The 12,381-nt window shown below is 42.5% G+C and overlaps 1 protein-coding gene across 2 annotated transcripts in view; it reads left to right on the top strand.

Moving 5' to 3' along the window:
* Positions 1-12,381, top strand: part of CHKA (choline kinase alpha) — a 56,962-nt gene that overhangs the window by 11,188 nt on the left and 33,393 nt on the right. For both annotated transcript variants that reach the window (XM_073605277.1, XM_073605278.1), the window contains exon 2: positions 9,392-9,500. In XM_073605277.1, coding sequence (XP_073461378.1) covers positions 9,392-9,500 — 109 coding nt within the window. The remainder of the gene's footprint in view (positions 1-9,391; positions 9,501-12,381) is intronic.

Below are 12,381 nucleotides of genomic sequence, written 5' to 3'. Positions count from 1 at the left end.
ATACAAATTTCGATCCACCTATGATAGTTGTCACCACTACGAGTTTCCCTATTGGAAGAATTTGTGTTTATTTGACAACTCAAAAACTTTGAGTTCCCATACCAGAGACGTGGTCAGCAGGACCAGTAGTAAAGTCGTCTACTCAGCAGGCACACAGACAGCAATTAAAACAGTGGTTTTACATTTTCTATTGCACAAGCTATGCTCAGCCAAGATCTCCATATAGGCCGGGCCATACACGGTGCAAATTTCTTTCCCACAACCACGGGTTGCAGGAAAGACATTTTCTTTATTCCCCTATCAACACAGACAGTGTTGATGCAGTAATCCTTCCTGCCAAGACATTTTCATCCACCGACAGGGGAAGCCGCCCCCTGCTAGAAGAAGACAGCGATAATCGCAAGTAAAATCTGACAGGCTGGTTGTACCCAAGCTAATCAATCAATCAATTTAGTACATTCAGCCTGCCCATACACAGTTTGAATCTCGGCTTTCAGCAGGATTCGGACTGTCTATAGCCGGCATAACGCTGACAGGGGTGCTTACATTGATCAGCTTTTATTTATTAATGTAAAACCTTTATCCCAAAAGTAACAAAATGAATGGTATAAGAAATTTAGGATCCCTGGCTGAGACTCGCCCATACCCCCAGAGCCTACAATCTTTTATTGGGTTTGGGAGTTTGCCAAAACAATAGTGAAAGGATAATTAAACCTGCGAACAAATATGTAATCTATTGCAACCTATCAGTCATTACATGTTGTAGAATTTGCTCTGTTTGGAGTGCCTTGCTTCTAATGAAAGGACCACCAGATCCAGTGACAGCCCGTCCATAGAGGGTGCACGGGCGCCGTCTCCCCTATCCATGCGTCTGGTCCCCTGATCTACATATCAGTGGCGCCGGACCATGGATTTCAATGTGGGGCGGGTGTTTTTTGAAGCACTTGATTAGAGCCAGGGACTCTAATAGGCTTCAAAAAAGGATGGCCTCGGAGCGCAGAGCTTTGCGCTCCGAGGCCACCCAGTTGTGTGACCATAGCTAAAGAATTTTTGCTATTTTCACGCTAAAGTTCCTCCCCGCCAATCAGGTGGCACGTCTGTGAGACCTGTTTCCCGATTGGCCAAAGCATCAGGCGATCCTAGTGGATGCCTAGTGCTTTGTCGGGAGAGGAGACACACGGTGGAGGAAGGCGCTGGAGAAGCGGACACTGGAGCCTCCATGGCCGCTGCCCGCACTCCAGGAGAGGAGGAGAGAACACCACAGCCCCGTGGGTAAGTGCTGGAATGCCCGGGGGGGTGTTTAGTGCCTTACCACGCCGCCGGGGGGGGGTTGATCTTTTTTTTGCCGCCCCCCCAATAATGACCAGATCTTAAAATTAGGGTTGGGTAATTTACTAATGTAGATTATACATCTACATTTGTATCTACAATACATAGATTATAGTTACAAATAGGGGAAAGGGAATAAGGTGACTGGGAGAGGAGGAAAAAAGGATCCTCTCGAGGCTAACACTCATTTTGAAGGGATCTCACACCAGGACTCCTTGTCCAGTCTTAGGACACACCTTCAGTTGGGACCGCATCCTTGATCCAACATTAAAGAAATCTTGCACCAGAGGTCACAGATGTTAATTCCTTTTCCAGGCACAGAGTTGATTTTTTGAGTACACGATTACATGGAATGACCATAAGGCCTCTTGCACACTGCAGCTTGAAAAAAGCTCAGTACAGCGTTTTTTTTTACAGATCTTAAATGCAGCCCATTGTTTACAACGTGCCTGTACACACAGGCGAGTAAACCAACGCTTCGTAGTCTTGAGTAAAAAAAAAAAATTGAAAAATCTGCGCAAATACACACATATTAGCAGAAATATGGATAGATTTTCCCTAGGAAGGTACTGTGCATGCGACCGTGCAGGCTCCTCTGCTCTGCTAGACCAGCCCCTGAAGCCTCTTCTCCCTTAGGATTCTTTCACACCTGAGCGTATCAATTCACTGGTGTTTTTCAGGCGTTTTTCTTTTTAAGCTTTTTTTGCAGCTTTTTAAAAGTGTATTAGAAGCGTTTTACAGCTTCAGGCATTTTTGTTTTGGCCAATAGAAAGCACTAGGGGGAGGAGAGGGAGAGGAAATTAGGGGTGGAGAGCTGCTATTTGAGCAGAAAACCCTTGTAAAACGCTCAAGTCAGGCATTTCTATTAAAGTCCATGGGGCCAAAAATGCTTGTAATTTGCCAAAAAGAAGATCATGTACTTTTTTGAGCTTCAGGCGTTTTGCTTCAGACAACAGAGCGCTCAGATGCGAACAGGGGCCATTGAAATGAATGGGATTTGGCATGTTGAGCGTTTTAAGAGCTACAAGCTTTAAGCAGAAAATCAATCAGATGTTAACCGGGCCTTATGCTTCGTGCATCTGAGGTCCTCTGATGTCATCAGGGCCTATAGCCTTGGGCTGGACATGAAGATTCAGAGGGACAGTCCTCTGCCAGAGCATGGGGAAGAGCCTCCTGTGGTCGGAGTGGAGAATCAGCTAAGTAACTGCTTTTCCTAGTTGCTAGTCTGAAACTAGCAGTTGACCCTTGCGGGTGCAGCCCCACTGCATAGGAGGACTATTATGTTTCCTGGAGTCTGAATTTAAAGGAGTTGTAAAAGCAGAAGGTTTTTTATATCTGTATGCATTCAGATAAAAAGCCTTCTGTGTGTAGCAGCTGCCCCAGCACCCCCTAATACATCCCTGAGCCCCATCTGTGTCCAGCGATGTCCACAAGTCCCTAGGCCTTCAATCAAAGTCAGCCAATCAGGAGAGAGAGGGGGCGGGGCCGAATGGCAGCTCCGTGTCCGAATGGACATACGGAGCTGCAGCTCGGCTTGGGTGCCCCCATAGCAAGCTGCTTACTGTGGGGGCACTCGACAAGAGGGAGGGGCCAGGAGCAACAAGGAGGGACCAGAGAAGAGGAGGATCTAGGCTGCTCTGTGCAAAACCAACTGCAACAGAGCTGGTATGTATAACATGTTTGTTTTGTTTTTTTTAAAAAGAGACTTTACGATTCGTTTAAAGCCTAGTACACATGGGCCGAATGTCTGGCGACATCGGCCAGTTCAATAAAAAACCGGCTGACATTCGGCCCGTGTGTACACAAAACAAAAACTCATGGTGTGTACTAGGCTTATGGACTGGCAAACTGCAGTACATAAATTTGTTTTCAGGTATAGATAACATTTAAGATCTTAGAAATTAGATAAAATGTTTGTGGGAGGGAATTATCATTTGTCATTTCGGGCTAGGGTCTTAATCATGGGTCTCTAGGGCTGCAACTAACGATTATTTTCATAATCGATTAGTTGGCCGATTATTGTTTCGACTAATCGGATTATAACCTTAAAAAAAGTGTGGTGTAAAATTTAATATGTAAAGTTTAAAAAAAAGGCAATTTATTCTTAAAAATATATATGCAGCGGTAAATATAAATAACCAACTATATGATTAGGGAGCAAAATCTCTAATCCACTCTGAGAATAACAGACAGAAGAGATATACTGTATATACTATTGGAGGTTGAACCTGGTAAATATCATCCGACTCAGAGATCACATTTTTTATTTAGACCCCTTTCACACTGGGGCGCATGTAATGTGCCATGCTCCCACATAATTATCCCTGCCCCCACATAATGTGCCCTGCCCCCTGTAATGTGCCCTGCTCCCACGTAATGCACCCTGCTCCCACATAATGCACCCTGCTCCCACATAATGCACCCTGTTCCCACCTAATGCACCCTGCTCCCACATAATGCTCCCTGCTCCCACATAATGCACCCTGTTCCCACCTAATGCACCCTGCTCCCACATAATGCACCCTGCTCCCACATAATGCACCCTGTTCCCACCTAATGCACCCTGCTCCCACATAATGCTCCCTGCTCCCACATAATGCGCCTTGCTCCCACCTAATGCGCCCTGGTCCCACGTAATGTGCCCTGCCTCCTTGAAATGTGCCCTGCTCCCACGTAATGTGCCCTGCCCTCATGTAATGTGCCCTGCTTCCACGTAATGTGGCTTGCCTCCATGTAAAAGTTTACTTTGGAAGTAATAGAAGGCATTACTATTACATTTAGTTTATCGGCCTCCATCTTCTCTGGGTTCAGATGCTGGTTTTCCCTGCACAGTCTTTAAAATTTTTTTTTTAAAACAACATGTTATACTTACCTGCTCTGTGTAATGGTTTTGCACAGAACAGTCCTGATTCTTCTCTTCTGGGGTCCCCCACCGATGCCTCTGGCTCCTCCTGCCTTTAGAGTGCCCCAGTAGCAAGCTGCAAATTATAGTATAGCGTGCCCCTATAGCAAGGTAAAAAAACTTCTGCCTTTAGACCCACTCACTTCCTGCCCAGGACTACATGTTCCATGAGGCATTGCTCCTCACACATTCACATTCACAAGTTTTCAGGCACTTACTGACGTATGGACGGTGTACTGAGCTGTATGTGTGCTGCACTGTATTTCCTGATATGTAAACAAATAATGCATTCTGTATGCAGGCCAACTAATCGGCTGGCCGATTAATCGATTATGAAAATAGTTGACAACTATTTTCATAATCGATTAGTTGACGATTAATCGATTAGTTGTTTCAGCCCTGGTCCACTCTAAATTTTAGTTTGAAGGGCTAATATATAAGCATGTTAATATTAAAAACCTTTATGTTAATTACTTTAATTAAAAAAAAAACAAAAAAAAATGTTTTTGTAAGTGTTTTTGCCATACTGATATGGTTATGGGAGCTTCTGGATATGTGCCTCCCTGTTGTGTGGATGTGTGTTTTATGTTAAGTGTACAACTAACAGAACCTTTTTGTTAAAGCTCTGCAAAATTGGAAAACCTTTTGTTAATCCATACATCTCAAAGCACACATTGTGATATGTTACAGTGGCATGCAGTGAGGTGTGGTGTGTTACAATGCAGGCCTGCTGCATGCCACTGTAGCAAACCATAACACATCTCTATGGTGTGAACAGCCCACATAGAAAGCAATGGTTTTCTGTGTGCTCTTGCATTGAGCTTGTGTTTATCTATGCAGACATTTTGGGCTCTCTCCATAGCTTTCAGGAACCCAGAATAGCAACTTGACTGCACAAAGCCATATCTGTTTGTGGCTAACATGGTTTCCTACTCTGTGCAACATGTTATATCAAAGCTGATTTCCGGGCAGATATAGAAGACATAAATTATGGCGGTTGTATATTAATCGTTATCTGTATTTAAAATGCATCTAGAAGGATCTTTAAATCTCGGTTTATATTCGCTTCTGGCAATCTGCAGAGCTGAGACTAAGGAGGGCCAGAGTATGAAGCAGTCAGGCTCTGCTAGACTGCACTGTATGTGAACGAGGAGTGGAAACTTGCTCACAGACAGAGCAGAAGATGACCTCGGTGTGATGCTTCTAATCACAAGTTTGGGCCTGGTGATCAAGCTGTATTTCTTAACTGCAGTGGAAAAAAGAGGTCACCTACTGTGTGACTGGAGTGCACAATTACAAGATTGGCAGAATTACAAATCTTTTACCAGGAAACACTGTTCACATGTTTGTATTTCAACTGTGTGTTTAGTCTGATGGAGTTCAATTTTAACAGGCTCTTGCAAGGAAACCCATTGTCAGCTGCAGTATAGTAATGGCAATTGTCACTGTGGAGTGAGATGTAGAAAAAGTGTGTCTTTTCAGCTGGCATATGTCTTGAAACGTCAGTGCTTTGCTGCTATTAGGTACTGCAAGTATTCAACTGGTTGGATTGGTCGAATACCTATTTTTCCTGCTGCATGAAGGAAACTGGTATTACAGGAGGGAATGAAGTTTCACAGGAGGAGGGAAGGCAGTAATACCTGAGGAGGAAAGGAGGTATTACAGGAGAAAGCAGGTATTAAACACACAACCAGAGTTGTAGAATACATTCCGCAGTCAGGGAGCAAGGAAGGGAGTATTACAGGAGGGGGGAAAGAGGTTTCACAGGAGAAAGGAACTTGGTAACACAGGAGAAGGGAAGGAGGTATTACAGGGGGAAGGAATGTGGTAACACAGGAGAAGGGAAGGAGGTATTACAGGGGGAAGGAACGTGGTAACACAGGAGAAGGGAAGGAGGTATTACAGGAGGAAGGAACGTGGTAACACAGGAGAAGGGAAGGAGGTATTACAGGGGCAAGGAACGTGGTAACACAGGAGAAGGGAAGGAGGTATTACAGGGGTTAGGAACATGGTAACACAGGAGAAGGGAAGGAGGTATTATGGGGGAAGGAACTTGTTAACACATGCGGAGGGAAGGAAGTATTACAGGGGAAAGGAACTTGGAAACACAGGAGGAGGGAAGGAGGCATTACAGGGGGAAGGAACGTGGTAACACAGGAGAAGGGAAGGAAGTATTACAGGAGGAAGGAACGTGGTAACACAGGAGAAGAGAAGGCGGTATTATGGGGGAAGGAACTTGTTAACACATGCGGAGGGAAGGAAGTATTACAGGGGAAAGGAACTTGGAAACACAGGAGGAGGGAAGGAGGCATTACCGGGGGAAGGAACGTGGTAACACAGGAGGAGGGAAGGAGGTATTACAGGAGGAAGGAACGTGGTAACACAGGAGAAGGGAAGGAGGTATTATGGGGGAAGGAACTTGTTAACACAGGAGGAGGGAAGGAAGTATTACAGGGAGAAGGAACTTGGAAACACAGGAGGAGGGAAGGAGGCATTACAGGGGAAAGGAACGTGGTAACACAGGAGCAGGGAAAAAGGTATTATGGGGGAAGGAACTTGGTAACACAGGAGGAGGTAAAGAGGTATTACAGGGAGAAGGAACGTTGTAACACAGGAGCAGAGAAGATAATATTACAGGAGGAAGGAATGTGGTAACACAGGAGAAGGGAAGGAGGTATTACAGATGGAAGGAACTTGGTAACACAGGAGGAGGGGGAAGGGGGAGGAAGATCGTAACACCAGAGAAGGAAAGGAGGTATTACAGGAGAAAGCAGGTATTAAACACAACCAGAATTGTAGAATACATACTGCAGTCAGGTAGCATGAAAGGAAGTATTACAGGAGTAGGAAAGGCAGTAACACTAGAGGAGGAAAGGTGATATTACAAGAGGAAACTGGGAATTACACTCATAGAATTGTAGAATACGTGCCACAGTCGGGGAGCAGTGAAGCAGCTGTACTATAAGACATTTGCTGATGGAAATGTATGTATATTGTATATTCTGTTACCATATATTGGTATACAAGTGACCCTGTGCATCCTAAGTCACTTCGACATTCTCCTGTGCTACAGAGAATGTAAAATTCTCAAAAAGTATAACATCACTGCAATCACTTATGCATTTTTGTTACACAAATGAATTCCCAATTAATAATTAGTAATCAATTCCCAGCCTGACATAAGCAGATTTTTCCTATATAAACTTCTGTGACATTGTCAACTACCATTGTAGTAACTTATTAAACAGGTCAGTGAATATGATTATCTAGTTATTCATGGAGTTCGGTCTTTTGGCCTGACAACAAAGTTACTGCCACAAGGTCACAATGTTCTTTTGTAAAGTTGACCCACTAAACAGGATAAAAGTTTCACTTCTGATCCTATTTAAAAAGTACAGTGCCATAATTGTAACAATGGATTGCATTATCCCTTACCACTTTTACATAACTCGCTCACCAGTTGCTATGCACTTTTTCTGGCAGTACAGCACACATTAGTGCACATTAGAATTGCATCACATTGCACAAACAAAAGTGGCATGCATTGCTACGCACTGTTCTATTGCACGTTAATGCGTTCCCTTATCATAAAGGTCTGAACGGAACCTAAGGCTGGCCATACACTAAGTGAATTCACTCTATTCTCCCATCAACACAGACAGTGTCTTCTCCTGGTGGGGGCGGGCATGGGAAGCGGTCCCTGCTGGGGGAAGACAGTAATTATCGCTAGCGGCTATAGCAGCCGTTTGCGATAATTGCAGGAAAATCTTGCAGGCTGGTTGTACCCAAGTCAATCAATCAACTTGGTACATTCAGCCTCTTATTAATGGTTCGAATCTCGGCCAGTTTCTGCTGAACCGGCCGAGATTCAAACCGTGTATGGCCGGCCTAAGCCCTTCCATAAGTAATTGTAGTTATATTTAGTTTATGACAATAATTTTCTAATTTTGTGTCATGCCGTTTGCTTTGTAATGCTTCCATTCCATTTAATCATTGCACATGTTTTTTCACTCCAAAGGGGGCACCGATGCTGTCCACATTAAAGCATGCTGTATCTTTGTTTTGGACGGTCCACAACTGACTTTGTTCAAAATTTTAATATACAAACTAATTTTCAGAGGTGTCCACATATAAATAAGGGGAGATTGGGAGGGATAGAGGCCCCTACATACAAGAGGAAGTGGGAACAAGATGTGGGTAACATATCTGAAAGACAGTAGAACAGAATTCTTGAACTTGCCCCAATGGTTTCGCTCTCCCCCTCCCAGAGGTTGTCACACTTGTTTTTATTATATAGAACTTATTACACGCCATGTAAACTTTTTCAGTTTGGTCGGAGACCGGACGCAAGTTGCCCCAGGTGTGGGGATATAGAGGGGGACCTGATCCATATGTTCTGGAGATGCCTGAAGCTGTTTCGCTACTGGAGGGAGGTAATAGGAACTATCGACCGGGTGTTTGGAACCCCTACAGAGTTGGAGGCGAAGCACTGTCTCCTGGGATTAGTAGAAGGAGTGGGCAATCCAGGAAACACCCAGATCGCGGTTTTGAGATGTCTATTTCAGGCCAGGAAGCTGATCGCCCTGAGATGGCAGTCGGCATTGCCTCCACCCAGCAGCGAATGGATAAATAGCATGAACGTGGTAATTCTTAAGGAGAAATCGATATATGTGAAGCAAGGGGGACTAAAGAAGTATGACAACATCTGGAAACTCTGGTGGGAAGCAAGAGGGTTCAACATTTAAATAATAACTAGGATACGATAGAACTTAAATGATAATGGTGACCCAATAGAAACTAAGAATAAGATAACAGAGAGTGAAAAGGATGGATGAGTGGGCGAATTGGATGGGGGTGATTGGATTTAATGGCTGGGTTAGGATGATAGTGTTGTAAAGAAGAACTAGACAGGTCTAAGTGAACATAGACACCCTTCACTCAGGAAACACCCAGGCCGTAACTGAAGATTTTTTCACTTATTTTTAATTAATCTGACAGGCGGGTGCGAGAACGGGAGGGGGGCGGGAATTTGGGGGTATGTTTTTCTTATCACCTGTTGGTGTGTGTTGTAAAAAACAAAAAAATTTCAATAAAGAGATAAAGTATAAAAAAAAAAAATTCTGTGGTGTCGTGTTTAATCAAATCGTCTTTTTCCTACAGAGGTGGTCTAAGCAACATGCTCTTTCATTGCTCTTTACCGGATGACGAAAAGTGCTTAGGCAATGAGCCGAGGAGTGTACTGCTGCGGCTATACGGCGCTATTCTACAGGTGGGTGAAAACTGACCAAAAACCTAACTGTATTCTTTTAGGTAAGGAGAAATTTTGTATGGTAAGTATAATGCTTAGCCTTTTGTCTGTGCCCATTGTTGGTAGGTGTTGGATTTCTAAAACAAATAGGGTATATAGGCCATTCAGTGTCTTCGCTGTTTGGATACTCGTAGCACAAATTGTGTGCCTCCACCTTAGATTGTAATGTACTGTATCACAAACATTTAATGTTTGACTGTAGATTATTACTGTATCATAGATCATATCTCTGTTATCAAACAGCCCAAAATGCATGTTAAAGAAAAACATATCTTTGCAAGGATATTTATTGAGGCATGAAAGCCTTTATCTGAATATGCTCATATCCAGAATGTTCAGTTTGTTGGCTGATCATATATAGACATATAATGCACTGTGATGAGAAATGTAAGAGAAACGGAACATACAGCAGTTGTTTCAGCAAAAAGGTGGCATTACTATAGTACTGTCTTTTTAGGCACATGTAATTGTCACTTGTATAGCTTTCATGGAGCCATAAACTGCATTACTGAACTTACTAAATATCCAGTGAAACAACTTGTACTGCATAAAATACACTGTTTTAATATCAGATGAGTGTATTGCCCTCTGATTTCTACTGTATTAAAGTGTATTGTATTTGTATGTTCTACCCTCAAGTTGTAAAGCGCTGCGTAAACTGTTGCGCTATATAAATCCTGTATAATATTAATAATAATATTGCGTAATAGGCACATGACCAACGTAAACACAAGTTGTGACTGATACATCATTAACTTGTGCTGAGCCTACCAATGCACAGTGTGTGTATAATTTTCGTGCTTACCAACATGTGAACTGCCTGCCTGACTATGATTTGCAAAGGTGATGATCCTGTGCTTTCCAGATTCAGTCATACTGGCTGTGGATGTCTGGAGTTGTAGTTCGGAAGAAATGGCTGGAATGCGTAGATTGGTCATGCCAGGTTTAGAGGTAAAGGTGCTTTAACATATTAAGTTAGGCTTTTCACCCTAGGTAAGTTTAATTGTAAATTGTGGAATTCCCTATAAGCCTAATTGTCTTATTGCAACGCATTTGGTTTCTGAATAGTCCAAATCTAACTTTTTAAAATATAAACTTCAAACTTTGTGCCATTAAATGATGGCCATAAATCTTTGTGCCAAGAGAATGTACCATGCAGTACTTGCAACATAGGGGCCAGTTAGACTGTAAATTATCATACAGAGATAAAATGTAGGCTGATCGAAAGAATCACGTTTCCATTAGTCAGAACATTCCAGAATGCTCACATGTCATGCTTTTATGAATGACAAGTAGTCATTCTTTTTGCCTAAGTTTTACTCTGCTTGAATGCTACACTGGAGTATTTATAGCTGTAAGTGACTTTGCCAGCTCCCGTATTTATGGCTCTGTATTTTTCCATTTTAGTCACAGGTCAAAGTCTAGAATAACTGAGCAGTGTGGCATGGACTTTGACTTTGTAAAAAAAGTTTCACACAGATACCTAACTCTCCTAGGATTTCTGGTATTTTTCCTTTGATTGCCACACCCACGTACAGTCAATTCAGGCTTACAGTTTCATTCCTCTCTTCCTGGTAGACATATTACAATACTAAAGACTGGCAGAGCTGGTTTACCTGCTTAGTACTAATAGGTCAAGCTTTTGTTTGAGATACCAGATAACATCTTCCCCAATACACATCATTGCCAATATAGACCTGATCTACAACACCTTTATTTGTTTAATTGTAGAAGGAAATATGTATATTTAACTTTATTATAGCGCTATGGACAAAATATATAGTATACAATGTCTTTAGGGCATGCAGCTTAAAATTGTCTCCATTCCACCCCTGATCCAACTGCCTGATGCAGCACACAATGTTTTGGAAGACATTAATGCGGAACTTTACCCATAACAACTTGATAAAAAAAATAATGTTCTTTAGGAAAGTACATATATTCCACATTAATAATTGTTCTACTAAAATTAGTGTGTGCTGTAAATTGCCTCCAGCAGTGCTCCTGTTTCTTCTTGCTGGAGGCTGCCATTTTGTTGAAGCCCAGAGCCCCTTCAACAGCAGTAAATCATAAAGCAGAACTAAACACATTGATTTAACAGTTTAAAAAAACAGTTACATTCCTGTCAAACCGTCAAATGGCTGGTGTCATAACTGATCACCATGGCAGTTACAGAAGCAGCTTCCTTAGCTGTAAAGGATAGAAGGGTTTAATTTCACTTTAAGGCTGTCAGCAGATCGGCCTCTATAAATTCAGCAGTGCCTAATAATGGAGAGCAACTGAACATGTGCAGATCAGGGTAACACAGTGTATTACAGTATAGGCACATATTTTTAATGTTGTACATAGCTATACCGTCAAAAGGGGCCACCCTGAAGTGCTCTAGCAGGACTTAATTTTCTGCCTAAAGTTCCACTTTAATGCTGTAAATATTTCCGCTCTGTCCCAACAGACATTTTCTAAGTAACCAATCCTTTTTCAAGATTGAATGAAGGTAGTGTCCATGCAAACACCACCTCTTCTCATTGGGTGAATTGAATAGTAGTCACAGATGGGTCCCAGCACAACCAAGGACAGCCAGATGTTCCACATTTCTCCCTCTCTATGTCAAGCTTATTGTTTAAAATTGTGTAGTTCTTAGCTGTTTTTCTTTTCATTTAGCTATTAACCTCAAAACAATTGTTTATTTTTTGGTAGGGTGGGCTAATTAAACAGGGAAGAAAGGGACTGGGGCTTCAGAAATTCCCCCCTGTATTTTTTGTTAAATTGTTAAATTCAGGTCTACTTTGTTTTCCAAAGCGTAAATTACTTAAAACCCCCATAGATATACGGTAGATATTCT

Source organism: Aquarana catesbeiana, linkage group LG11, assembly GCF_042186555.1.
Source record: "Aquarana catesbeiana isolate 2022-GZ linkage group LG11, ASM4218655v1, whole genome shotgun sequence".
Taxonomy (NCBI): Eukaryota; Metazoa; Chordata; class Amphibia; order Anura; family Ranidae; genus Aquarana; species Aquarana catesbeiana.
Note: the sequence above shows the minus strand (reverse complement) of the source record. Positions and strands in the feature narration are given on the sequence as shown.